Consider the following 27394-nt stretch of genomic DNA (forward strand, 5'->3'; position numbering starts at 1 on the left):
TGCATGCCCAGGATGCATCTCCAGCCCAAAACAAACTGGACAAATGCCACTGGTGGCTTTTTCCAAACTGCCTTCCACAAGCGGGGCCTTTCCTTTCACCTGCCAGGACCTGTATTTCTATTTCTGTGTTTGGAAAGCCTGAGGGGGAGGGGTGGCACACGGGCTAATTAATGATTGATTCTCTGGCTGGGCAACGAGGAGGCCTCCGGGCAGGCTGTCAGCCATTTCCTGAGGTGTGGGGACGGGGTAGAAATCCCAGGTGGCTGCGGCTCCACTGGGCAAGTCTGTGAGGGGAGAGGGTGGGACAAAGGTGGCAGGTGCCCTTAACACTTCTGCCCTCTGTGAAATGGTGAAGTTAGCAAGGCTGGGAGCTCTGCCCTGACACCCTTATGCCCAGCTCCCCTCAGAGACACCCTCCCTCGCCCCCTCTTCCCCCTTCTCCCCTTCTTCCTTCCCCCTCCCCCCTTCCACAGCCCACCCTGCACCCCCAGTGCAGGCTCACTGGCCCTTTCCTCCCCCTCTCACCTGCCCATCACCCAGTGGTTCACATGGCTGCTTGATAAACTCCCCAGTACTTTGGGGAGGGGATTAAAGGGACTGACTTCTACAGCAATGTTTTAGAGAAGTTTTCTTTCTACCCTTGGAAGTATTGCCCAGCCTTTGTGGCCGAATAATAATTAACTTTTGTACAGAGCTGTAACTTTCAAAGGGTTTCCACATTCATAATTCTGTTCATCCTCGCAACAAATCTGGGAGGCGGGTCTTAACCTCCTCACTCCCCACCTGCACCCACATCCTATGGAAGGAGCAAGTGAGGCTCAGAGAAAAGAAATGGTCCTATTTCACACAGCCAGGGCTAAACTGCTTACCTTCTAACTCTTAGCACAGAGCTGCTGTTTTCTTCCCAAAGAACGAACTTTCATCCCCAGGATTGTTTCCCTTGTAGGGAAAGGGGGTATGACAGGTAAGCACTCAGGGTTTGGGGGGACGAGGGTTTCCTTCAAGGCTGGCTTCTGGGTGGTCTGCACAGAGAAACTTCTGAGATTGCATGTCAAAGTGGGACAGGGGGAGGAGAGAGGGAGGTTCTCTCCCTCTCCTAGGATTAAGAGGTAAGGCCCATGGCCCATGCTGGAGTTCAAGGGGCCAAGAAGGTGATAGGATGCCACGTGTGTGATTACACAGCCACACCAGTAGTCAGTGCAAACTGTGAGCTGCTTATGAAAACCCTAAACCACCCTTCCTCCCAATTCTGTCAGCTATGACGGCCAACTCATCCTGGTTTGCTTAGGGCAGTTTGGTTTAGTACCAGAAATCCCACATCTAGGGAATATCCTCAGTTTCATCCCTGGCAAACCCTACCACCAGCTCTGCCAATGTCAGCTGAATCCTGGAAAGAAAGACCATCTTTGGAAGGCTCCGCAGATCAACGTAGAATATTTAAAAAATCACAGAATACTCCTTGGAGTTAGGCAGCTATACCTGGTATGGATATTAAACTCTTTGAACGTTAAACCTGAAAGAACATTCATTCCCACAAAGAAACACTCAGATCTATGGCCAGATCTGTCCAATTTTTAAAGGCAAGCCAGAGCTATTCTTTCGATCTTCATGTTGGTAATTAATTACATTTTCTTGGAAAAACACTGAGTTAAAAAAAATTGTAACTGGGTTTGAATCACAGGTTGCCAGTTGATAATCTCAGCATGAAAACCTAATGGGTGTCAAATCTAAGAGAAGCTGGAGAAGAAAGTGTTGGTTTTAAAAAGTGTGGGCTAGTGTCTGACTCTTGATTTCAGCTCAGGTCATGATCACATGGTTCGTTAGTTCGTGCCCCACATCAGGCTCCATACTGACAGTGCGGAGCCTGCTTGGGGTTCTCTCTCTTCCGCTCTCTCTGCCCTTCTCCCGTGCATGCACTCTTTCTCTCTTTCAAAATAAACAAATAAACAAACAAACAAACTCGAGGCAGATATACTTTTAAAAAAATTACAAGTGGGGGGCACCTGGGTGGCTCAGTCAGTTAAGCATCCAACTTTGGCTCGGAACATGATCTCACGGCTCATGCATTTGAGCCCCTCATTGGGCTCTGTGCTGACAGCACGGAGCCTGGAGCCTGCTTCAGATTCTGTGTCTTCCTCTCTGCCTGCCCCTCCCCTGCTTGTGCTCTGTCTCACTCTCTCTCAAAAACAAACAAACATTGGAAAAAAAATGTTTTTAATAAAAAGTGTGTTCTAGGGGTACCTGGTGGCTCAGACTCTTGATTTCAGTTCAGGTCACGATCTCATGGTTTGTGGGGTCGAGCCCTGCTTCAGGCTCTGCACGGACATCAGGGAGCCTTGGGAATCTCTCTCTCTCCCTCTCTCTCTGCCCCTCCCCTGCTCATGCTCTCTCTCTCTCTCTCTCTCAAGATAAATAAATAAAATTAAAAAATAATAAAAAGTGTGTTCTAAATGTACCATTGATCTGAGTCTCTCGGTCATGATGCTAAATTTTTTTTTGAAATGTCAAGTAACATCAGAGGAAGGCTTAAGTTTTTATGCATAACTAAAATGATCATGGATATGGATTTTAAAAATACATATTTTAATTTAAATAGACATAATATATTTAATATATCTTAATCTATCCAACTTAAATATTGAAATATATACCTATTTCAACCTCTTCATTTTGCAGAGAAGGAGACTGCCGTCAAAGAGATTGAATAAAGAGATTGAATTGCGGTGCTGATTAATAACCATTTTCTTGACCTCGGTGGTAGGGAAATTCAAAAGTAGTAAGGAACCCGGAACTGATTTCTGGCTAATTAGATAGCACCATGACGCCTGTGTTTGTCTCTTCAGCAGGGCTCACTGCATTCTTATAGCTTGCTGGATCTCGAACTTCTCTGCTGAGTCTCCTCCTGGCCATCTGGTCACCTACAGTCTGGGGAAGTACGCTCTCCAGGCATGTGAATGGCTTTTTTGCACCTTTAGTTGTCATATTTAAATGAATTTTTTAAATGAGCTCACAAAGGAGACAGGAATGTTTTGATAAGTTGCTGTTTTTGTCCTTTGAGAGCCTCTGCCAAAAAAAGTGGGCGGCAGGGGGGAGGGAGGATTTGTTTTGCCCACCAGGAGCAAAGCACTGGCAAGAATGGATGAAGGAGTTTCCCTGATTAGTACCTATCAGCCCCTTGGCTTGGGAAGACCTTCTGAGGTCTGTGGAACTTTTTTAGGTAAGAACTTTTTTAGGTTCACCCGGAGCACTGCCTCCTTGGTGGGAAGAAGCTTGAGCAGACAGTCTCTGCCTTTGCCTCTACTGCCCTGCCCCACAGCTCCCTACAGAAGCAGGGCGGGCACTAGAATAGCCCACTGGCCCACAGTGTCATCAGTGGGACCCGTGCTGAGTTCCACGTCCATCCCAACACCCTTCTTTGGTCTTCTCTCTCCAGGGGATCTGACCAGAGAAGCGCTGCATCTGGACATTTGGAAACCACGGAGCAATTTTAAATAACAATTTTGGAGAAAGCTTTAAGACAATAAAGCACCTGTTGTTTTTGTTTACAGCTTGACTTACAGATGTGGAGGATTCATTTAGGGACATGCGTGTTCTTCCTCTTTTCACAAAATGATTAAATTCTACTAAATCGAGCAAGTCTGGGTGGGAGGAGGAAGCGGATTAACATGAAAGATTTTTTTTTTCATTAACAAAAATCATGTGGTTTTTTACACACAGGCACACATACACTTGTGCATGCACACACACACACGTCCCCGTGAATAACTCCCTTCCTCTGCCCCTTCCTTCCTCTCTCACTCTGGCATCTCTGGCCTCTGTGTCCCAGAGCAGTCCCTCCAGGCCAGGGAGTTGTGCTCCTGAGTCTGGCCATCTGGTCTGAAACTGGGGAGCATCCAGGCCCTGCCCTCCCAGCCTACAGATGTGCCAAGACATTTGTCTGCCCACACAATCTTCCCTGGGCCCAGCCTCTGGGACAGAAAAGAAAACCTGTGAAGAAAGAGAGGGCTGCTCATTCCCCACCAAAACACCCCTTCCTATCTACACCCAGGCCCCCAACTCCCAAGGCCGCTGATCCCCACAGACAAGGCCAGAGGTCAGCTCAGTCCTGTCCCTCTCTGACACCCATGTTGAAGTGAGACCTAGACCCTCACTGCCCGCCCTCTGAACTCTTCTACCAAGTTCAAACTCCTTAAGGAGCAAGAAGGAAGCCTGGCTGGTGGCCATGTGTGTTTGGCAGGAGGGGAATCCCTGTTGAATAGGCTATGGGACCATTTTCATTAGCCTCATAATGTGAGGGTGTGGTTCCCGGCTCCGTGATATGGAGGGAATGGGTTCAGGGGCTGTTCAGGGAAGGAGTCCACACCAGTGGTGACAAGGTGGGACCCTCATATCTCCAGCCCTATTTGCAGGCTTCCACCTTAAGAAACAGGCTTAAAAACAACAGTTCCCCATCTATGAAAGAAAAGGCTGCTTCCCTACAGCGGAGCAGGGGTGAGAGGAAGGTTGCAGGGGATCACAGAGAAACTGTTTCTCCCACTCTGACGGTCAGTGACCCCAGGAGGACCCAGAGCTCCTCATCGTCAGGCTCTGAGGCCTCCATGTCCCCACTCCTCTAATATTTCCAGGCCCGCTGAGTTCGGGCTCAGCTGCCTCCCTCTCCCCTCTCCGCTGGAAACAGAAGCTCCGGCGAATGTTTCTAACTCCTGAGTCCACTCAGCCATGTCCCCCTTGCAAAATCCTCCCCTTCCCGCACCCCCCTGCACCCAGCCAGCCAATCCGAGGCCTGCGAGCCTCTCCAGACCCATCTCTCAGGGCCCTGGCGGGATAAAACCGGGCGGCGATGCCGGGTGGATGGGAACAAACTTCAGAAGGAGGAGAGACGCAGGGCCCAGGGCACCGTCGCGAGCGGACCCAGGCGTTGAGGGCCTGCGGCCGGCTGGCCAGGTATGCTGTCCAGGGGTTGGCTGAAAGCTGACGGGGAGACCGGTGATTCGAGAAGGGAGAGGGTCCCAGGAAGGCTGGCAGCCTTTCCTCTCCTAAGTTAAACTGGATAAGGCCGAGGCCACAGAGGAGGGCACCCAGGCTGGAGTTTGGGGCTTCCCCAGCGAACACCCAATCCCTGATCCTCCGGGCAAACGTGTGTTAGGTAGCCGGGCTGAGGTGGGCCACCCTTCGCCTAAAAATCCTCCGACTCCTGCCACATGATGAGAGCCTAAGGGACAGGGCCTGGGGAGGAGGCATAAGCAGGGGACAGCGAATCTTACGCCCCTTCCCCTGGGTCTGTACAGGGCAGCTGCGTGGCGGCAGGCGCGGCGGGGACCGGCGTGAGGAAGCCCTGAGCCCTCGGCGGGCTGCGAGCGACTCCCCGGCGATGCCTCACAACTCCATCAGATCCGGTAAGGACGCGGCGTTGCCGGGACCCCGGAGCCCCCGCGTCGCCGTGCGTCCGTGCGTGCGCTCGGGTCGGTGGGGCTGGAGAGCTTACGCTCCGGGCTCGTGGGACCCACCTGCGTGGGGACGCAGCTGGGGGCGCCGCCGGCCTAGCTCTCCGCTGCGGCCATCGCGCCGTTCTCAGGCCCCGAGGTCCCCCTCGGCCCGGCGAGCCGCCCTCCCCAGGCCTTGGTTTCTGCGGACCACACGGAGCGGTGAGGAGCTCTCCGTGCGGGTCAGAGGGGTGTCTGTCCCTCGCGCCCCACCCCCGTCTTGCACGGCCCATTAGAATGGACACCCTGTGCGCTCTCAGGCCCCGCGTCGCCCCCGACCTCTAAGCCCTTGTTCCGGGTGTGCGCTGCTCTTGCCGGTGGCTGCCCCGGCGGGACCGTGAGCCCCGCGCACCCCTCAAGCCAGCGGGAAAGGAGCCCGCGGTCAGGGGCCTGGGGGCCTCTGAGTGCCCTCGGCTGCTCTCGGACTCCTCCTGGCCGACCCTGGGGCAGGCGGGGAGCCGCGCGCGGGGCGTCCGGCCTGCGAGCACTGGGCTGCCCGCGGGGCCGAACCCCCTCTCCGGCGGCGTCCCGGCCCAGGGCCTTCCAAAGCGCTCGGGGTCCTCGGCCGCGGCGCCTGCTCTCCCCTGCCTCCTGACCCAGGCCCCGGGTTGGAGGGTGCGGGGGAGGGGGGGAGGTGTGTACGGAGACGGAGGCCCGGGATCGGGGCGGGCGGGCGGGCGAGGTGGGCACCGCCGCCCCGGCGCGCAGCAAGTGTGGACGGCGGGCAGAGGCGCGGCCCGGCCCGCGGTGATGGATGGAGCCGGGCCGGCCGCGGGGAAGGCGATTTATGGGGCCAGGGCGCAGCGCTATCGATTTGGGCCGGCGAAGTGAGAGGAAATCAATATTTCAGATGAATTCTCGGCGAATATGAAGTCCCGCTCGGCAAACGGGACATTTGTTATAATAAGCAGGGTCGGATCGGGCGCGGCGCGCGGCTGAGATCTCTATTTAGCCAAGAGCGCGAGCTTCGCCGCGCAGCCTCGGGTCCCGGGGCCGAGGCTGCACGACATGGGGTGCGGGGAACCCCGCAGGGCGCCGGAAGGTTGCTCGTCCTGGTTTGCCCCGGGTTGGGAGACGGAGTCGGCGGTACCCTGCCTCCCCACCCTGGTCCCCCTGGGAGAGCGGGGCCACAGCCATCCCGGCCGCCCTCTGCGAGCGCGGGGCCGCTTTCGGGGCACCGAGCCGAGACCTCGCGGCCCTTTCCGGGAGCGGCGGGGTCAGCAAGCCAGGGAACCGAGCGGAGCTGCCTGGCACCCCTTGCCCAGCCGCGCCCGGGCGCCGCGCGCTTCTTGACCACTTTCTGAGGCTGGAACCAGGCTTTAGCCCCTCAGTCATTAGCCAAACCGGGGTACAATACCGGACGTCGCCCCTGCCTCGGGATCAAGACAGTCTCCGAGGCCGAGCGCTCAGCGCCTAGTGCCCCAACCTGTACCAGCCTGGTCCCGGCCCCTTCCGCTCGGTTCCCGATTCCATCTCCCCCGCCCGCAGCCCGACCTTCCCCTGACCTTTCAGGCTCCGGTAGGAGTGGGTGCTCTTGGACCTCGAATTTACCTTGCTGCGCCAGACCCCTTTCCCTCTGTCGCTGCTAGAAATAAGACGATGTCACGGTCCCTTATGTTGGCTTGATTTTGTTCTCGCTACTTATTTTCATTCTAGAAGCACTCATTAGAATAAATGGGACTAAAAGAAGGAAAGAAATAAAAGGACACCATTTATTTTTACTTTGTTTTTAATCAGCAACAGGCCCAGAAGATGAGAGAGGCCCCTTCTCCACTAGCTCAGATGCAAATTGTCCTTGGGTTTGGTGAGAGAGCCATCCACTCCCTGGCAGGGCCAGGGCAGAGGTATTTTTCCGTTCAAGGAAGGCAGAGGGACTTCTTCTAAACCTTCCCCCAAACAAATAAAGAGATAAAGCTGCAAGGAAGGATAATGAGCCTTTCTCCTTTAGTTTAATTTAATGCTAATTTAACAGAAGAAAACTGCCTAAAACATAGCTCAAACATTTCGAGGCTATCCTGTTTCTTTTCTAAATCCTCTCTGGAAAACCTGAGCCAGAGACCTGCGTCTCTCTAATCAGTTCACTTAACACTGTTGCTTATATTTAAAGATAAATTCATAAGCTGACGCCTCCTGTTTTTATAAGCCCATTTCCCTCAGGCTTTAGCAGCTTCCCTCTTTGCCCGGGACACTTCCTTTCTGAGTTCGGCTTTGCCTGGAAAGCTTCCATTTAAGTTTTCCGTAGAACAGAATCCCGAGGTGCAGGCGGCCACGGGGCTTTTCGCGGGAGCGAGGCCCAGCGCACCGTTTCCAAAAACCGGAGACGCCCCAGGAAAGTTTTCTGCGCGGCCTCTGCCCACCTGGCCGCTGCAGCTCACCCTCGGCTCGCTCTCCTCACTCTTGGCTGATCTTGCTGTGGAGAGAGGTCTTAATTTTTTTTCTACAGCTTTATTCTGAAAGGATGTGGAGAGCGCATAGGGAGTTATTCTGATGCGCGCTGGACAGCAATGGGCTGAACGTTTTATAAAATCTACTGGGAATTTTGTAGCATCAGGGAACAAAGATCCTGTAAAGCAAAACCGTTTTTTAAAACTGTTTTAAGATAAGTGCCACATAAATATTAAAATGAAAATAATACTATATCGGCGAGGAAAAGAGTTCAGTAAAAGCAAGCAAGTTTGATTAAAAGTTATGTGCAATTAATTTGCAGCAACCCTCTACCCCAGCTGCTGAAAATAGGTTATTCAAGTGGTAAAATGAGACTTAAGATCCAGGAGGAACGTGCCTCTGACTTCCTAGATCTGAGATGCAAAGCCCTATTCCTCTAGGTTTTCGAAAGGAGGAAAGGGGACCAAATGCATTTGGGAAGGATCTATTTTCTTCCCAGGTTTCTTGCCTGGGTTGAAAACAAGGTCTCCGGATGGAAAACAGTCTCTAGGAACATAAAGAGGTATTGGGGTTCCTCAATTCATCTTTGTTTCAAGATGTTCCATCCTCCCGCCCTCCTCAATGCAAGTTAATTAGGAGATAATTTAGCTACCTTGTGAATTAGTTTTAAGATAAGTATCTTTTCAAGCTTTTGTCACTTTAATTGCTCCGCTGATTGATAAGAAGTAATTATTTCTAATTGACATTTTTTTGATGTCTATTGGAAGCATTTATTTGGGACCTTTTTGGGGTGGAAGAAAAGTTAATTAATTTTATCAGTCGATACCCAAAAGACTGTGCCTAATTTTGCTGAAGAGGACAAAGGAAGTGAAAGAAACCACAACAAAAAAGTCAGTCTCACGAAATATTAATGATTGCACAATTTTTATTCCAAGGAGAGCATCTACCAATATAATAATATGTCAAAACTTTCTATTTATGGCTTCAAGCCTTGGATTTTAACAGGGCACATGTTTAATGGGTATATATTTTCCCATGGGTATCCTCACAATCCTTGTATATGCTGACTTCATTTTGGAGGTTACTGTGCTTTGTAATTAATTTTTGTGAACGGTAAAATCAGTAGAACTCAGTATGCTCAGATTATATGGCATCATTTTCGTAAGAGATAATTGTAAGAAAGATTTACTAATCGTCATCCCTGTTTTGTAATTATTGATAGAGTTGGGTATGAAGGTGAAACTTTGCTTCGGTGACATGCCTTTTCATACTTGAACCTCGGAGTAAACAGTTTAATCATTCACATCATCCAGAATACTTACTCTGAAAGAGAAAGAAGGGAAAGAAAGGAAAGAATCAAGAGAAAAAGGCACTGAAAGGAGGCAAGGGGGGAGGGGGAGGAGAGAGAGAGGGAGAAGGTGGCTGGGGAGAATAAAAATGAAAGAAGTTATTTCAGGAGTGAAGATAGCCAGGTGCACAGGACCTTGGTCATTCAATATAAGAAAATGGAAATTCTACTTCAAAACACATCCTTTTGAACAGGGATCTCTACCATATTCCCTAAGTTACCCCTAAACACCACTGGAAACTCCCCACTTTTCTATGCATAAAACGAAGCAGGGTTTTCAGGAGCCAGCTGGTCTGGCTCTTGGGTGTCTAGATGCAAAAGTCTTGATGTGATGTCCATAAAAAGGAAGCCAGAAAATACGCACTGTGCTAGGGCACGGTGGCGGGGGGGCGGGGGGGGCTTATAAAGAGATTTGAGTGTTGTTTATTTTTATTATTAAAGCCCCTGTGATCTTCACTCCTAGCTGTATACCCATAAGCTCTCCATAGATAGACTTGTGACTCACTGACATAGGAAAACGTTTTCACACAAACCCAAAGTGGAGACACACTCTTGCCCACACTCACGCACAGCTGAAATGAAAGAAACTCAATCAGACAAGATGCGCTCCTGTTAGGTTAATTTCAGCCAGTGCCTTTTTCAACCATTTATGTATAAAATCTTGTCTGCTTTTAACGATGTTTCTCCCAGATTACGTGGAGCTGCAAGAATGAGGAAACATTTTAAATGAAAAAAGAAATTTAAGACGTACAAACATTAGATAATATCACATACCGATCTCACTATTAGTGAAACTGAAAAAATATATAAATAATGCAAAAAAAAATCAGCAAGGGAGAGTTTAGTAATGGAAAATTCCCCTGCAATTAAATGAAACAGTAATTTAGTAGAGATATGCCTGAATGAATTAGCATTTATTAATTGGTTCTCATAAAAACAATTTGTGTGCGTGTTTCGGGGGGGGGGTAGATATTTAAAGTATTTCTTTTTCATAGGAAAAGTTCCTCAACTATTCCTATCAAATTATGTAGTGATCACATTCTCTTTTGTGAAAAATCCCAATTCTATCACTGGTGAATTTCACCTGCACACAAAGAGTCTGGGATGAGGGAGATGAGCCCCTTTAAATCAGAAGAATGAAGCTGGTCCCCTCTTCTCTTGGGACATTTCCAAGTGTGAAACCAATGGGAAAACACATTGGCAGGGGCTGTTATGCTTAGACACATCCAAACCTGGTCCTGAGCAGACTCCCAGGTGACCCATCTCCCCTGGGGCAGGACTAACCCAGGCAGGCAGAGGAGGCTGCTTTGTGGCTGTGCCCCCCACCCTCCCCAGCCTGCTCCAGCATCCTCAGCTCAGGCAGGAACTGCAGTTTGTAATCTCAGCGAGGAGCTTGCTAGGGTTGACTGGTGCACGGATGTGTTTACTTTCTCTCGCCACAGTTGGTCTGTCTTCAGTTCTAAGCATTTTAAAGCTGCTCTATTTATCAGTCCAAGAGGTGCCGAGTTCTCAGTTGCGCCGAGAAAGCTTTGAGCTCTGTGGTTCTGAGTACACAAGGAGCCAAAAGATAAAAGAAACGATTTCATTTAAGAAAAAAAAAGATGATTGTAAAAGGAGAGGACAAGAGAATGCACCCCTATTCAAGACTGCAGTTTGCTTTTGTTTTAGTTGAAACTCGGGGAACAGCTGAGTCACTGGCCCCCACCAGCCCCCATTCCCTTCAGAGATAGAACCTGGGGATGTAAAACACCCTGTAAAAGCGGGGAGAATGCACCCACATACTCAGAGTTCTTTGGGGGAGTGATTCTTTCTGGGTTCAGATGAGAATACTTCAGCCTGGGGTTCTTTTGAGAAGGGGCTAGAAGATATTCTGCCTAGGAAATCTGTGTGGTGACTGCTTTCTGCAGGGGTGCTAGATATTTCTCTTTGGGAGAAGAAATAGAGAACAACAATCCAGGGGAACTTCTGGTTCCCAGAAGCTCCACTATCCCAGGCCAATCCCAGTTCTTTCAGTCCATCTCGGTGATTCGGATGGAATCTCTGGGTCAGGGTTGGGTAGGCAGAGGCATCCACTCTTCCTTATTTATCTGTGGTCATGGCACTCTCTTAAGTGGATCTTTGAGGGTCTTAACTATTTCCTCAAGTCCAGACTTAGGGCTGACAAGCCTCTTTCGGTTTTTTGAAAGCCCCTCTCGATCTCACCCTTGGCCAGGTGGGGACACGATGAGCAAATGTCTCTTACACGGGCGATGGGCCAGAAAAATCTTCACAGGAATCTTTCTATTAAACCCACAATTCATGTCACTGAGTCTGGGCTTTACCTTGACCGGGGCTCCTTCCCCGGGAATGGGCCTGGGCAGAAATCAGCATCTCCTTACTAAGGCATATCCAAGATCAAGGGGCCAGAAGCTCAGCAGAGTTGCCCCCAGTTGCATGTGGGTCCTGTTTCTGTGTTCATTCCCAGGATCCACCCCTAGTCCTGAATGCCGCAGAAGATGCCCTGTCTTGCTAAGCCTCAGCACAGCCAGCCAGCCCGTAGCTGCTTCAGCTCTGCAAGTGCCACTCTCATATTCAAAGAAAGAGAAGTAATACGCAAAGAGCTCAGCACACCCTGGCACTTAGTGAGCCCTCAGTAAATGAGAGCTGTGTTAGTATCTTCGAGGGCTGTCATTGGTATGGTGTTCCACTGGAGAGGGCACATCATCCTCCAGTTTAATTCCCAGGACTCTGCCAGGTACTTATTGTTATTGACATTTTTCAGAAGAGAAGGGACCTGAGAGAGGCTGATCTGACTCCATGCCCCCCTTTTCCCCCGCACCCCTTTCCCAAAGTCCAGCTCATCCAAACTCCCTGTGGCATTGGATGGTTCGTGCCCGCATCTCCGCCTGGATCTTTGGCCAGGTCCCCTGGTGAGAAAATACAGGGCCTGTACGATAGCAACAGTGATGGTGACAGGCAGGGCCTTCAGTCTACCAGCTTGTTCTCCTCATCAGAGTCCCTAATTCTCCAGCTCAGTTAGGATAGATCCTTTTTCAGTGCAGTCCTCAATCTTCCCATCTGCACAATGGGAGAAGTGGCGTCGAACAGGATGTCCCTCCTGGAGGTCGCTGTGAGGAGCAAGGAAATGATCATCCACTAGGAAAGGCAGAAAGAGGGGGCATTCTTTTAACGCATGCCCCCAAGGCTCCCACATTTCCACCTGCACCAAAAAAGGGGACAGCTATACTCCGGCATCTCAATAAATCATAGGCCAACAAGGAACTTAGTCCCTTGGCATCCCAAACCACACTTGGCCTCCCGACGTGGGTCCACTGTAGAGACTAATGAGTTAGCGGGTGTGATGGGAGTTTTAGAGTCAGGGGACACCGCTGGTGCCCCATCCACAGGCAGCCAGTGCTGAGCACTTGAGGTGCCCCGTCTCATTTTCCCAAGTTTAGGTTCGTTCCCTCTGCTGGGTCCCTCTCACTCAGGGGTTCAAAACCATATCGTCTGCTCCTTCAGAGCCACCTCCGTGGTTCAACTTGTAACATTAGCCAGTACCTGGTTTAATTTTAACGTTTTCACTCTTCGCTGTGAGAACAGCTGCCCAGCTCCTGAGCTGGTTGCCTTTCTTGGATAAAAACCCATCTGTAGTTTAAGCAGAGAGATTGAGAAAGAAAAAAAGCATTGTTTTCTCTCCCTTCTTTTAACTCTTTTCTTTCTCCTCCCGTCTTCAGCCACGATGCCCATCAGTTTTTCTCCTGCACTTGTTCTCCTAAGTGGCCTTGGAGTGACCTGAGTAGTTAGTGCTAATTAGTCCACTGGGACATATTGTCGCTGTCAGACCAGCACAGCGGAGAGGTCGGGAGCTGGTTGGGTGACACATCTAAGAAATAGCTTAATCTGCTGTCATCATGTGAACTGCATGTTTGCACACCCAGGGCCCTCTGTGTGTGTTGCTTTTTTGATCCCTCAGCTGCCCCAGGAGGACAGCAGAACTATTATTCTTAGAATAAACTCCAGGGCCAGGAGGTGTCAAGAGGGCGAGGGAGTTTGAAATCACTGTGAGGCTAGGGCCCTGTGGCAGCCTCCCCGTCTCTACAGGCAGCAGAAGGGGCTATGCCTTGGAGGCTTTGCCTGTCCTCACCTTGCTGTTTTCTTCCTGTGTGATCTTAGGCAAGTCAGTTGTCTCTCTGGGCTTGAGTTTCCTCATGTGTATAAAATAAAAAGATGTTGTGGGGCTTCTAGAAAGTTCTGAAAGTAAAACCAGTATCCCCACCTGGCACATAGCAACTACTGAAGAATTTTTTTTTAATTTTTTTTTAACGTTTATTTATTTTTGAGACAGAGCATGAACGGGGGAGGGTCAGAGAAAGAGGGAGACACAGAATCTGAAACAGGCTCCAGGTTCTGAACTGTCAGCACAGAGCCCGACGTGGGGCTCGAACTCACGGACCGCAAGATGATGACCTGAGCTGAAGTCGGACGCTTAACCGACTGAGCCACCCAGGTGCCCCTTTTTTTAATTAAAAAAAATTTTTTTAATGTTTATTTATTTTTGACAGAGAGAGAGACAGAGCATGAGCGGGGGAGGGGCAGAGAGAGAGAGGGAAACACAGAATCCGAAGCAGGCTCCAGGCTCTGAGCTGTCAGCACAGAGCCCGATGCAGGGCTCGAACTCACAGATCGCGAGATCATGACCTGAGTTGAAGTCAGACGCTCAACCCACTGAGCCACCCAGACACCCCGAATTTTTTTTTTCCTGCTTCATACAGTGGTCACCAGGGAAGAGAGTCTCCAAAAATTCTCCAGGGCAGATGCCCAAACATGACATTGTTTTAGTATTTCCTGTGAAACTCTCCGTGAGTAACTTGATACCCAGCCTTTGAACTTTGTTCCTGTTAAAATTTAGGACAGATCTTTCACGAATTCCAGGTGGACAAAATAAGAGGCCTACGACCCAGGGTGTTGGATTAAATGAAAAGACACATGGGAAGCACTGACTCAGACCCCCGTGGCCATTATCAACGGTGACCGCCACTCACTCTGGAAAACGATTCCTTAATTCATTTTACCAGAAAACCCAGTCATGGCGGAAACGCTAGAATGGGCTATCCGTGGACTTCATGTCCGAATCCAGAACGTTCTAGAGTTTTCGTAGAATTTAGAGTCTTAGAGGGAAGATGAGCCGAAGTGGTGTGCAGCTATCCTGTGTGTGTAGTAAGAGAGGACCACGGGAGGACATGTCTTGGTACTTGTTCTTGACGGACACAAAGCCATACATTTATCTTCAAAAAGTTAAAATTCACTAATCTCTCTTTCTCTCTCCCTCCCTCCACCCCACCCCCATCTTATATTTTCCTGCTTTGTATAATAATCATCCAGCTTTGTCACAAAAGCAAACCCTGGTTGACATTGATTGATTGATTGATTTTTAATCTTAGTATGATGAGACAAGCATGTTTGTAAGCAAGGAACTTAGAAACAGCTTTTTTTAAAAAAAGATTTTTTAACGTTTATGTATTTTTGAGAGACACAGAGAGAGACAGAGCACAAGTGGGGGAGGGGCAGAGAGAGAAGGAGAGACAGAATCCGAAGCAGGCTCTAGGCTCTCAGCTGTCAGCACAGAGCCCGACCCGGGGCTCGAACTGAAGCGGGGCTTGAACTCGTGGACTGTGAGATCATGACCTGAGCCGAAGTCGGATGAATAACCTACTGAGCCACCCAGGCGCCTGACCCTGGTTGACATTTGAAATTAGCTGAGCACCAAAATCACTGATGCCAGCTCTGGTTGGTCGTCTCCTCTGACACTGAGATCATGTCAGAGCGCTGTCGAAATGGAGGTGGCAAGAATGGGGCAACCTCTTGACAGGTCCTTGGGCATCTGGCTGTGACTTTGAGGTGGAAACAAGGTGGGGTGGGGGTGGGGAGATGAGGATGGGAGGGAGAATGTCAGGGCAGGAAAGGTGCTAGAGTCAAGCTAGGAGCCAACGGGAACCCAAGGGTCAGCCTTTTAATTCAATTTAACAAGCCCTGGTGGAGGGCCCCCTGCCACGTGCAGGGCACCAGGCCAGCAATGGTGGCATTCACTGCCTCAGTAGTGACGGTAAATACAGGGGTGATCCTCACTCCAGTGGGCAGCTGGAGTCTTGTGATTCCCTGTCCACGTCACTGCCGACAACAGATAAACCTCATCTGGCCTTCTTGAGTCTAGTTGGTCCCCGGAGCACATGTTCCAGAGAGGCAGCACATGAGCCTGTGGCGGCTCAACCAGCTCCGTGGGGGTCTGCCCTAGGACTCTGGAGTGGGGTGACTGGCTGGCTCATGGCAAAACGTCGCCCTTCTGCAGGTGCAAATGCCATGGAGATGTGCCCACTTCTGCTAAATCAAAATGCTTGCCAGACACTTCTGACGCGTATCCCCCACACCTTCAGAGATGTGCAGACTTCAAAGGATTTCCCTTCTAGGCCTCCCATCTCGTTGACAGTGTGACAAGGTGTGACAGTGTGACAGTGTGACAGGACAAGTAGGGACAGTGTCCCTGTATTCTGTGACCTTATGACAGTGCCCCACACCAGGGAGATCCCTGTGCCCCCCAAGCGTCCCCTCTCCTGCTGGCCACAGAGCTGTCCGGACAGGTGTCCCTAACTGTGACAAGCCCGCCCGGACCTAAGGGCTCACCCTCTGGCAGGTGAGACCTGCTCTCGAGAGTCCTGATGGTAGTGACACGGGTGCTGTCCTGATTGCTTTCTCACAGTTGCATTCCTGGCTGGCTGGATCCTGTTGGTTGGAAGGTCTCCATCTCCCCGAGAGGTCTGAGGCCAGGAGCGCTTCGTGCCCCTGCCCACTCTGCTCTCTGTCCCCACCTCCCTGGAAGTCACTGTCTGTACCGCAGCACGCACACAATTGCGCACAGCCTTCTATTGTTTGCAGACAGTTTTGTGTGAGTTCGCCAATCTGCCCCACGAAGACGGTGCCCATCTTGAGGCCAGGGAGCCCATGTCTCTCCTTGCTGGAAGGCAGAAGGGAGCCCCAAAGGAACTGGCCTTGGGGATTTTGAGTCCCCCTTTCAACCTCTTACACCTGCAGAAAAGTAGACTCAAGGTTCCTGTCTCGGCAGGCTGCTGTGGGGACTGGCTGACCTCGGGCTGGCGAAGCACTTAGTCGGGGGTTCCCCACATCCCAGCCATCCTCCACCAGCCCAGCTCCAACGCCACCCGCCCCTAAAGCCTTCCCTCTTCTCCACCCCTTTCCCAGGGCCCCCTAGACCTTTACTTTTATGGTATGTTTTACAGTCTGCTTTGTAAAGAAATATTTCTCTCTGTGACTCATGCCTTCTAGATTTGACCTACCTGAACACCTGTGAGTGGGTAGGCCTCTCATATCACAGGAACGTCATAGGATTTTGTTACATCAAATAATCTACCTAGACCCCAGAGAAGGGGTTCTCAGGCAGGGCCCTGTGGCCACATTTTATGGACGAGGAAATGGAGACTCATAGGGCCGTGCTTTGCCCCAGACCCCAGTTGCTTAGTGACACAGCAGAGGCTCCAGCGCTCTCTCTGTGACACCCAGCTGCCTTCAGAGTGTGCTGCGGAGGAGTGAGGGCTGACTCAGGTCCAGGGAGTACTGGCTATGGCCTGTTCTAAGTGAGCACTGACCCAGGGGACTGGGAAGAGGGGCTCCCACGCCTGCTGGCAGGGACCGCTGAAGCCAGAGACACTAACACACACAGACATGCAAATGCACACACATACACCCCACCAGGGTTGCCACTAGGGGTGAGGCACAAAGGCATCCAGAGGGCAAAATTTAAGGAAGTGCTCACTCTCAGGTGCACGAAAGGGCAAGGCTGGCCCTGAGAGTGAATGCCTCCTTAAATTTTATCTCCTGGTTGAGCGTCCCACTTAGGCTCAGGTCATCATCTCCGGTTTGTGGGTTTGTTGAGTTTGAGCCCCGAGTCGGGCTCTGTGCTGACAGCTTGGAGCCTGGAGCCTGCTTCGGATTCTGTGTCTCCTCTCTCTCTGCCTCTCCAGTGCTCATGCTGTGTCTCTCTCTGTCTCTCAATAATAACTAAAAAGTTGAAAAAAATTAAAAAAAATTTTTTATCCCCTGGGTGCCTGGCCATCCTGCCCTAGTCCCCTATATATGATTCACACACCCACATACACCCGTACACATGTGGGCGACATATGCTCCCACACATACACATAGGAAGCCCTTGCTCTCAGACACCCCAAGGAAATACAGGCACCATTGCTGAGTCCCAACTGAGTCCACAATTGCTGAGAAGCACCGATAATAGACGTGGTAGGGAAAGTGACGTCCAAGATATCCAGAGAATCTGCTCTGTGTGGTGGGTCAGCTCTGGACAATTTAGACATGAGGTCATGGACCTGTGACCTCCCCGTTCTTGTAATCTATGGTTTGAGATCTGAGCAGAGGAACTCCACTGTCCAGCCACGCCCTCCTGCCTGGGCCCCCACTTAAGTGACGGGACATAGGTGGTCATGGGGACCCCGCAGAGACCTTATTTTCAAATGAGACCAAAAGACAGTCATTCGCATGGGCCACTCGTTGGGCCAATGTCAGAGCCACTAGCAGTGCTCTGTCCCTGGGATTCATGGTGGCTCTTCCCAGATGAGGACAGAGTTACTGAGCAGGTGGGCAACCGCAGCAGGACTTGCTTATTCTAGAGATCTGGCCTCTTGGTCCCCTGGTGGCTGAGCACTGTCACTGGAGGGCTCCGACCTCTGCTCAGACCATGAGGAATATCCTGTCGAATCTTCTGCCCCGATCAGAACTCCCTGGCAGCTCGGTGCCCTGAGCCGCTCGGTCCTCTGAGCCGCTCAGTCCTGGCCCTGCAGCCCTATGAACACACATGCCCCTGTTCACTAAAATGTGCAGGGGCCACGTGAGTGTGCACCTCAATCTCACGGACGCACAACGCCTACTGCAGCACCTGCATGAACTGATTATCACAAACAATATGGCGTCATCATGAATGGTTTGTACATTTGATCCACAAATATTTGTATAACCTTCATAAATCAGTGATTCTCAAACAATGTTTCCCTGCAGAGCAGGCAGACGCGCTCACTGATATAATGCAACTGAGCAAGGGTGGCAGGAGAAAGTGCATTGGTGGACAAACCACCTTCAAGTTCAAGGTGTAATTTTTTTTCCGTTTAGTGGCACAACGTCGTACGTTCCTTAGGATCTGGGATTGAGTTCGCAGCACACTATACTTTTTGCTACGTGGAGCTTGCCGTGTGGTCACGCTCTCGGTGGACGTGTGTGTGACCTTCCAGGTGCCCTGTCTCCTGACAAGTATCAGAACAGCTAGTGTTGATGTGAGGCTGGAGTTGCCTGATGTCCGCGTGGTGGGTGCAGCACCCCAATTCCGTGAAATCGAAAGATGCACCTTCCTGTGTGGGAAGGCATTTCCATCACAGAGGATTTGCACCGCCACCATCAAGGAAGGAGCCCTGTGGGAGCACCTGGGTGGCTCAGTCGGTTGAGTGTCTGACTTTGGCTCGGGTCATGATCTCGTGGTTCATGAGTTCGAGCCCTGCATCCTTCTCACTGTCAGTGCATCCTCTGTCCCCCTGTCTGCCCCTCCCCACCCCCCCCCACTGTCTCAAAAAAAAAAAAAACATCAAAAGGAAGGAAGGGAGGAAGGAAGGAAGGAAGAAGCCATGTCCCTGGGCCCCCACCTCTCCCTTTTACTTTCTCAACAAGCCCCCTGCTCTCCAGGAATATGATATTTGGCACACATGTGCCAGTCATTTAAGGGACCCAGTGGCTTTGCGCCAGAGTAAGGACACTTGCCCGCACAGCTTTTTCGAGTTGCCCCTCTGTCTCGCTCTCTGCTGCCCTGGAGCATCCCTAGGGCTGTGACGCCTCTCCTTGAGATTTCTTCAGAAGCTCCCATCACCCCTACACCTTCCATCCCAGCCGCTTGTCTTCGTCAGCTCAGGCTGTTACAATACAGTGCCATGCACTGGGTGCCGAAACAACAGATATTTATTTCTCACAGTTCTGGAGGCTGAGAGAATGAGATCAGAATACCAACATGGTGGAGTCTGGTGAGGATGCTCTTTCTGGCTTGTAGACTGGGAAGTCACTCTGTATCCTCACATGGCCTTTACTTGGTTCCTGTGCTTGGAGAGAGAAGGATCTGGTGTCTTTTCTTGTAAGAACAAGCGTTATTATAAGCTCGAATTATAAGCACAGATCCCATCTTAAGGGTCCACCGTGGGATGCCTGGGTGGCTCCGTTGGTTGGGCGACTGAGGTCATGATCTCGCCATTCAGAGCTTGAGTCCCACGTCAGGCTCCATGCTGACAGCTCAGGGCCTGGAGCCTGCTTCAGATTCTGTGTCTCCCTCTCTCTCTGTCCCTCCCTCACTCATGCTCTATCTCTCTCTATCAAAAATAAACATTGAAAAATTAAAAAAAAAAATAAGGGTCCACCCACATGACCTCATCTAACCCTAATTACCTCCCGAAGGCCCCACCTCAAAATACCATCACACTGGGGATTAAGGCTTCAACGTATGAATTTGAGCAGGGGGGAGGGACACAACATTTAACCCATGACACCAGCCATAGAAATCATCATCTACTTTTTCCTCTTTCTCAGGTTCACAAACCACATGGCCCACCACTCTCTAGAGATGCTTCTCTTCCCAACCTCTAATGCCCTGAGACTGTCCCCTCTCCTCCTGGCCTATTTCTCTCCTAAGTGGGTGCTCAGTCTGGCCCCTGGGCCTGGATCACCTGAGAGTATACTCTAGCTCCTAAAGAAGGATCCAGGGTCCCTCTACTCTCTGCCTCTGACTCCCCGCATGCCTGCACTTGCCTGGCAGTGCCCTGCACAGGTCTCTGACCACACACCCTCCCCCCCCCCCCCCCCCCCCCCCCCCGTAGCCCACGCTTAGCTACTCCGGGGTCCTGTGACACACCCTCGCCCTCTCACCCAATCATTCATCCCCTGGCCACATAAGCCTTGAGCTCTAACTCCAAATTGTCTCAAAGGACATTTGTACTCTATCTTTAAAGTTTAATGAGTGAACATGCATGGAACCCTTCAGTAGGTTCTGGGCTTTGGGGTTGCAGAACTCAAGACACCCGGCCTCCGCCTTCTTGCTGACATTCTAGAGAGAATGGAAACAAATTGGACTTTCAGCCACAAGCCAGGAGAGAAAGGAAAAACCTCAGTCCAGATAGACACAAAATGCTGAGCCCGTGGGAGAGGAAGATATACGGGGCAATGATCGGGGCAGGGGTGGGAGCCTGTGCCGAGGCAGGGGCAGGATTCCATCAGAGGACTCTGGGAGGGACCAGCAGGAGCAGAGATGTGGAGTCTTAGGTGTGTATGCAGCCGGCAGGGACCAGAGTCAGCTCTGGGCAAAGGATACAGCAACAGAACGTCAGCTGGGATTTATAGGGGGCTTTGACCAGAGAGACCAGGCTAACGTGTTGTTGATACAACCCTGCTGTCAGGGTCAGGAAGCCTGGGCCAAGTGCACTCCATGTACATGTTTGGGAGTGTTTTACTCACCGTGCATGAAAACTTGCATCCTCTCCTGGCTTGACTTCACACTTCCCTTGTTGATTTTCATAGTCCCTTTAGCTCTCTTGCTGGAGCCGCATACCTATTTTATCCTCTTTGGGCTTTGTGGTATTTTTATTAAGGGGAATAGCTTGGCAATAATCTGTGATAGCTAGATGATTCGCATTATCAAAATGTTCTGATTTCTCTCCTCTCCCATCCCTGTTCTAGAGTATCTTAGCCTGGTGATTTTCCAAAATAATCTTAGAGTCCTGTTGGCACTTCCTTTTCATCCAATCATTAACAGGCATTTGTGGGCAAACCGCTGGTATACAGTTTGAGAACATTCTATCCCACTTCCCTGACACTGTTTCCCACAACTTCCATATGCAAACCCATGTTCCAGCCAACTAGTCTTTGTTTCCAAAACACATCGTGTGCAGTCCCACCTCTGCGCATTTGCCCATGCGATGGCAGCTGCCTGGAACATCATCCCTACTCCTACCCTTTAGACAAGGTCCCGCCCACATTCTACTTCCCTAACCCGACCCTTTCTGCTCCCCTCAGCTTTAGTGACCCTCTGGTCTGTCTCCCCACTGCACTCGCCTCCGAGCTAGGCAAGAGCGAGAACTCTTTGTTCTCTCTACATCCCTAGCACTTGGACATAAAATCCTGTATCAAACGAGGGCTCTGAAAATGCCTATGATGGTAGTTTTTTTTTTAAGCTTATTTATGTATTTTGAGAGAGAGAGAGAGAGAGAGAGAACGAGTGGGGGAGGGACAGAGACAGAGGGAGAGAGAGAATCCCAAGCAGTCTCCAAGAAGTCATCACAGAGCCTGACATGACTCTATCTCACAAACCATGAGATCATGACCTGAGCTGAAATCAAGAGTCAGATGTTTAGCCAGCTGAGCCACCCAGGCACCCCGATGATGGTAATTTTGACATAATCCTCCAACAGCATGTTTTTGTTTTGGAGTTGACCTACCTCGTACATTTGAACTTAGCGAATAAAGCTTTCCCAACATGAAGCACACTTGGCCCTTTCCCACGATATTGCCGCAGGCCCCCGATGGGGGCTGTTGAGGTTGGGCCGCAGTGACCCCTGGAAATAGCAAGTATTGGCAGGCCTGGGCAAGACTGGCCCAACAGGGGTCCTTCCTCGTGGATGTCGGGCACCCGCTTGGCAGGGCGGATGGCCAGATTTAGGGCCATCTGTAAGGACCAAAGCTTCCAAGATTCTCTAGGCTATGAATTAAGTGCCCCAAACCCCTCTGGCACATAGGAGATATATGCTAGATGCTTAGTAAATATTCACTAAATGAAATGACCATTTTAAAAATCTGCTTTATACAAGTGTTTCTCAAGTGTGGTCTTCACTCCAGCATCAGAAGCTCCCGGGGCTCTACTAACAGATGTAGGGCCCTGGAGTCTGCACCCATCACAGGTGCCCAGTGATTCTGCTGTGGATCAGCTTTTGAGAACCACAAATCCATAGTCAGCCCATCAAGGCCCAGCCAGAGGTCTTTCACAGGTAGAGATTGTCAAGCCAGCCTGCTGGGGAGACAGCCCTTCTTCCTGCACAGCAGCCCTGCCTCACTGAGATTTCCCATCTGGCTGTGGGCAAGAGTGGATCAGACTGACATACGGTCTCAAGTCTGCTCTTAGCTGGCTGTGCACAAGCCAGTGCACACGCTAGCCCCACCTCTCTCACAGAGTTATGAAAACCCATCTCCGATAAAAACCAAGGCCCGATTGATATTTATTAAATTTAATTAAATTTAAGAATCACTTATTTGCCAACACTTTGAAAGGGTGCTGCAAATGTTAGGTGAGTCCATAACCAACCCTTAAAGTCAATCCGGAAAGTTCTTGAAAGCAGGAGAAGCCTGGAGGTCCTGATTGACTGGGGGTTGGGGGGGGGGGGTACCCAGCCTGGCTGGGTAAGAGTGATTGACACCTACATGGAGGCTTTGTTATGCTGATGTTGACATTAAAGAAGAATTTGCCACATGATAGAAGGATCAGGAATGGAGACCACAATGGTGGCTCTGTAGGAACCATAGCGAAGGCAAGAGGAGAGGGGCACATAGAGAGGATCAGATGTTAGAAAGTGCTCTCTGCCTGACTGAGCCTGCCTTATACTGTGAAGTCACTTGGAGAGGCAGCCAAATATCCCAGGAGAGTAGCCCAAGGACGCCTCCCTAAACCTGCTGGATCCAGTTCAGAGCTAGAACCCTGTTGATCTGTGCATTCGTTTGCTGGGGCTGCCATAACAAAGTACCACAAACTGGGGGGCTGAAATAACAGAAAGTTGTTGTCTCACGGCTCTGGAGGCTGGAAGTCTGAGATCAAGATGCTGGCAGGATTGGTTCCTTCTGAGGGCTGTGAGGGGGAGTCTGTTTTTCATGCCCCTCCCCCAGCTTCCCGTGGCTTGCTGGCCATCTTTGGTGTTCTTTGGCTTGTGGCAACATAACTTCAGTCTTCGCATGGCATTCTCCCTGCGTCATCACTGTGTGTCCAAATTTCCCTTTTCTTAAGGACGCAGTCGTGTTGGATTAGGACCCACCCTAATGACCTCATGCTGATCATTTGCAAAGACCTTATTTCCAAATAAGGTCACATTCTGAGGTACTGGGGGTTAGGACTTCAACATATGAGTTTTGAGGGGACACAGTTCAACACATAACAATCTGAGTGTTGCAGGTTGGTGATCTGGGTCAGCCCTCCACCCAGCCCTGAATGGACCCTTGGCTGCTTTAGGTCCAAATGACACCAGCTGTAGAAGCATCTGTTGGGACTGACAGAAGAGGAGGAAAAACCAATATGGGTTCTCTAGAACTTTTCTTGTGGTGTCCACCCCAGTGCTCCCACAGAGGAGAGGACTCTGCTTCATAAACCCGGAACCTGCAAACAAGACCCTTGAGTCTGGGTTCACCACATAAGCAAATAAAAATGACAAATTGAATAAGCTGGTAAGAGGAGCAGAAATGTTTTTCAGGGTATGCTGAGATTCAGAACACATTCTGCCCAATCCCCACACTTTTCTTTCTCCTCTGTCTGCCAAGTTGGCCCCAGCCAAGGTGGTGCCCAGGTCCAAAAGGGCCTCCTGGAGGGTGGAACCAACAGGGATTTGGGTCAGAAAACCTGAGTCTTGACTGTGCCATGAAGTGAGTCTATGACATTAGACGGGTCACCTCCCCTTCCTGGCCAAGAACGCTCTAGAAGGGCCCACAACTCTGGCACTAAGATACTGCCCATGGCCACCTCCATAGTCAGTCAGCCAGAGCGTCTCTCTCTGTCATCATGCAGGTCACGTGGCAGCCCAGGGGTCCCACTGTGTGCCACTTTCCCTCATCTTCCTACAGGTGGCCTCAGGGCCACCCACTGGTAGCTTTCTGTGTGGAAAAGTTGCCCAACGTCCCGCCACAGAGCTCTCTGTGCACACCCTCCCGGGGGTGTCTGACCTCTGCTCCCAGGCCTGAGGGCATTCCTGGAGTGGCAGCTGTTAGATCGGGAGGACAATAAAAATCATTTGCTGCCTTCAGACCAGATGAGGAAACTGAGGCACAGCCAGGTAGGGTCACAGAGTGGGTGGAACCCAGGTCTCAGCACCCCTGTTCCCTCCCCTGAAACCATAACCTGCAGGCTGAGTCTACCTCTGCCTGTCCCCTCCTGGTTCCTTATGCAGCCGTGAGTGTGGCTTCTGGAGTGTGTAATCCACTTCGCTATGGTGCCAGGGGGGCCAGGTTCTGGGGGCCCAGCTGCCGTCAGGTGTGGAAAACACAGATACGCGGTTTTGTCACACATTTTGCTCGGTGTGTCGGGCTCAAAAACACGGTTCCTCTTCATTTGTTCCTACCTGTTTTGCTCCACAGGACGGCCAGGCTCCCCTTCTTCCCCCTCCCACCCCAGCCCTGAGGGCTCTGCACCTTCATGCGCGCGTGTGCACACACACACACACACACACACACAACCCTTCCAACTGCCTCAAGTTCAGACCAAAGCTCACCCTTTCCAGCCACCTCCTTGCTGAGCTTGTCAGCCACCTCTTATCTTAATTAAGACCTCAGAAGCATAGAATCCCCGTTAGAGAGAATCTCCAAGGTCATTTAGTTCAACCCTCTAGGTGAGGCAAAATTTCCTGCTTCTCCTCTTCACGTGATTTCACTTCTATTCAAGATGTCCTTCGAACCTCTGGCCTCTCAGTCACTGCAGCTACCCCACCTGCCGGCCGCTGCTTCCTTCCCCCCTCCTTCTGCCTCTCCCTCTCCCTCTTCCACCAAGGCCTCCCTTGTTCACCAGGGGTCCTTCAAGCTACCTGGCCTCTTCCTCCCCTCCCCACCTCTGGGTGATTTTTAAGTCAATGTCTACAACACCCACATTTATAACATTATAACTTTGAGCTATAGAACCTGACCGAACGTTACATAACATATGTCCTCAGGATGTGAATTATTGATGATTCATCCTCATACACACACACACACACACACACACACACGTGCACACCCCCCACCATAGATATTCCACAGGCTTGTCGAAAGAATTGAAGGAGATGTGCATGTGAACGGATTTTAAAATTTTAAGGTTCTATAACGTGTCAGGGATTATTAACTTGTAAGTTTCTCAAGGGCAAGAACTGTGTCTTCTATGCAGAAACCATCTCCCCACACACATCCAGCCTGGAATATTATTAGACTTAGAGGGGGTACTCATTGAATTGAAGTATAACGAACTGAAAATTGCTTTAACATAGACCCATATTTTAAAAAACAACATTAATATCCCCAAGCCTCTGACCCCAGGGAGGGTGATAGAAAGGTGGGGCACAGTGATTTGTGTAGCTGCTGGGCTTCTAAGTACGTCTCCAGGGCGTGCTGGCATTGTCACCTCTCAGGTCTCCCTCCTCACCCCCCACCCCCCCCAACCCCCACCCCCACCCCCCGAGATGCAGAGGCCCGAGCCCTTTCTCCTATAGCCCCTGGTGTGTCACTTCCGGAGAGTCTGGAGACATCTAAACTCAGTGAGAAGGGGCCGAGAAGAATGACCTCTAATCAACCTCCAGCCAGCACTGGAGGTCCACTGAAGCCTCTGACCAGAACTTTATGTTCAATCAATTAATTAATGCTTTCAATAAACATGTATTGAGCATCTAATGAGTGGATATAAACTCTGGGCAATCACCAGAGGAACTTTTTAAAATACAGATTTAGGGACACCATGGCAAGAGAGTCTGGTTGAACTGACCAGAAGTAGAAAGTTTGCAAATGCCCTAGGTGATTCCAACATGCAAACAGGTGGGAGCATGGCTGTCCCCCTACAAGGCAAGCTAATATGGCCAGATAGGACACTGCACCTGCCTTCAAGGAGCTAGGCATCTAGCTATGCAGACAAAGCATTGACCCCGAGAGAGGCCTAATGAGATTCAGATAGGGGGCCATGGACAGGGGCAGTCGGGGATGGGGGAAGGTAGGGGATAGTGGAGGTCCCTGACAGCTGTCCCTGACAGCTGGTCCAGGAAGGCTTCTATCTGGGGGAACGTGAGTGCAAGGTGAAGATTAGCCACCCCAAATTCACATCTTCAGAGAGGAGGCTTCACCTCTTCTGGGAGAGGAGGCAGCGTCTCTAGTTGGAGAACCAAGGAAGGAGGAGAAATGGTACCCAACCTTAATCACAGCGACAAAGTGGCCCATCCACTGTGTGGCTTACCGATGTAATGTGTGGATCTGAGAAAGCTTGCAGAGGCTTCCAGAAATCTCTGAGACAGCCCCAGCAGGGAGCCTAGCCAGGGAAGCCTCGGGTTTGGTGACCCTTCAGAACAGCCCGTGTTTTCCCACGTGCCTCCAGCTCCCCAGCCCCTGAGTTCCTGGCATCCTGACTGCCTTCAGGACAGGGCAGGGCCTCACGTCAAGTGGGACTTTTCTTAGGAAACTTAAGGGTCTATGGACATTTACAGCAGCTCCATCCTCAGAAATGCATGCACTGGGGCCCTTCCTGGGAGGGAGGTGACAGGGTTAATCTAAGGGCTGGGGGAGGCGGAGAAAGGCCTTGAAACACACGGTGAAGCCAACCAGATTAATAGAGGAAGAGAGAGGGGGGTAGACCATTAGGAAGACAAAGAGAAAATCATGCTGGAGCAATAGAAAGGGAAATCTAATATCAACTAGGGAAAAATAAATGGAGATTAGGGCAAACAAATTAGCTTTAATGGGTTCAATGCTAATACAAGAATAACAGCCGAGCTGCGAATGCCTTTGAGGGGAAGATGGGATAAAGAACCTGAGCAGTCATGCAGGCAATAAAGATGATGCAGGGAGGGGGTCGGCCAAAGGAGCGCAGAGGCAGAAAGAAGGGAACACTCAGGGTGAATGGGCAGGGGAGAGGTGGTGGGAGGGCTCTGTCATCTTTGACGGGACCAAGGGACTGGGGCAGGGAAAGGGCTGGGAGGAAACGAGAATGGGAGGCGCAGGGGCAGTCGGCAAGGGCTGGAAATAAAGGAAAGGAAGGCAATCAAAAGAGAGGGCAGAAGGATCAAACCCAGAGCAGGAAAGACTGGGCACAAAGGCAGTGGCGAAGCATGGAAATAGAGTGCAGGATTAACACGAAGGGTACGGGGAAATAGAACTGAATTAGGTTAGG

General features: G+C 50.8%; 1 protein-coding gene across 1 annotated transcript in view; it reads left to right on the top strand.

Moving 5' to 3' along the window:
• Positions 1 to 957: 957 nt before the first annotated feature.
• Positions 958 to 27394, top strand: part of PAX8 (paired box 8) — a 62258-nt gene continuing 35821 nt past the window's right edge. The window contains 2 exon segments of the mRNA XM_042979842.1: positions 958 to 964; positions 5289 to 5396. Coding sequence (XP_042835776.1) covers positions 958 to 964; positions 5289 to 5396 — 115 coding nt within the window.

The sequence above is a fragment of the Panthera tigris genome, chromosome A3 (genome assembly GCF_018350195.1).
Source record: "Panthera tigris isolate Pti1 chromosome A3, P.tigris_Pti1_mat1.1, whole genome shotgun sequence".
Taxonomy (NCBI): domain Eukaryota; kingdom Metazoa; phylum Chordata; class Mammalia; order Carnivora; family Felidae; genus Panthera; species Panthera tigris.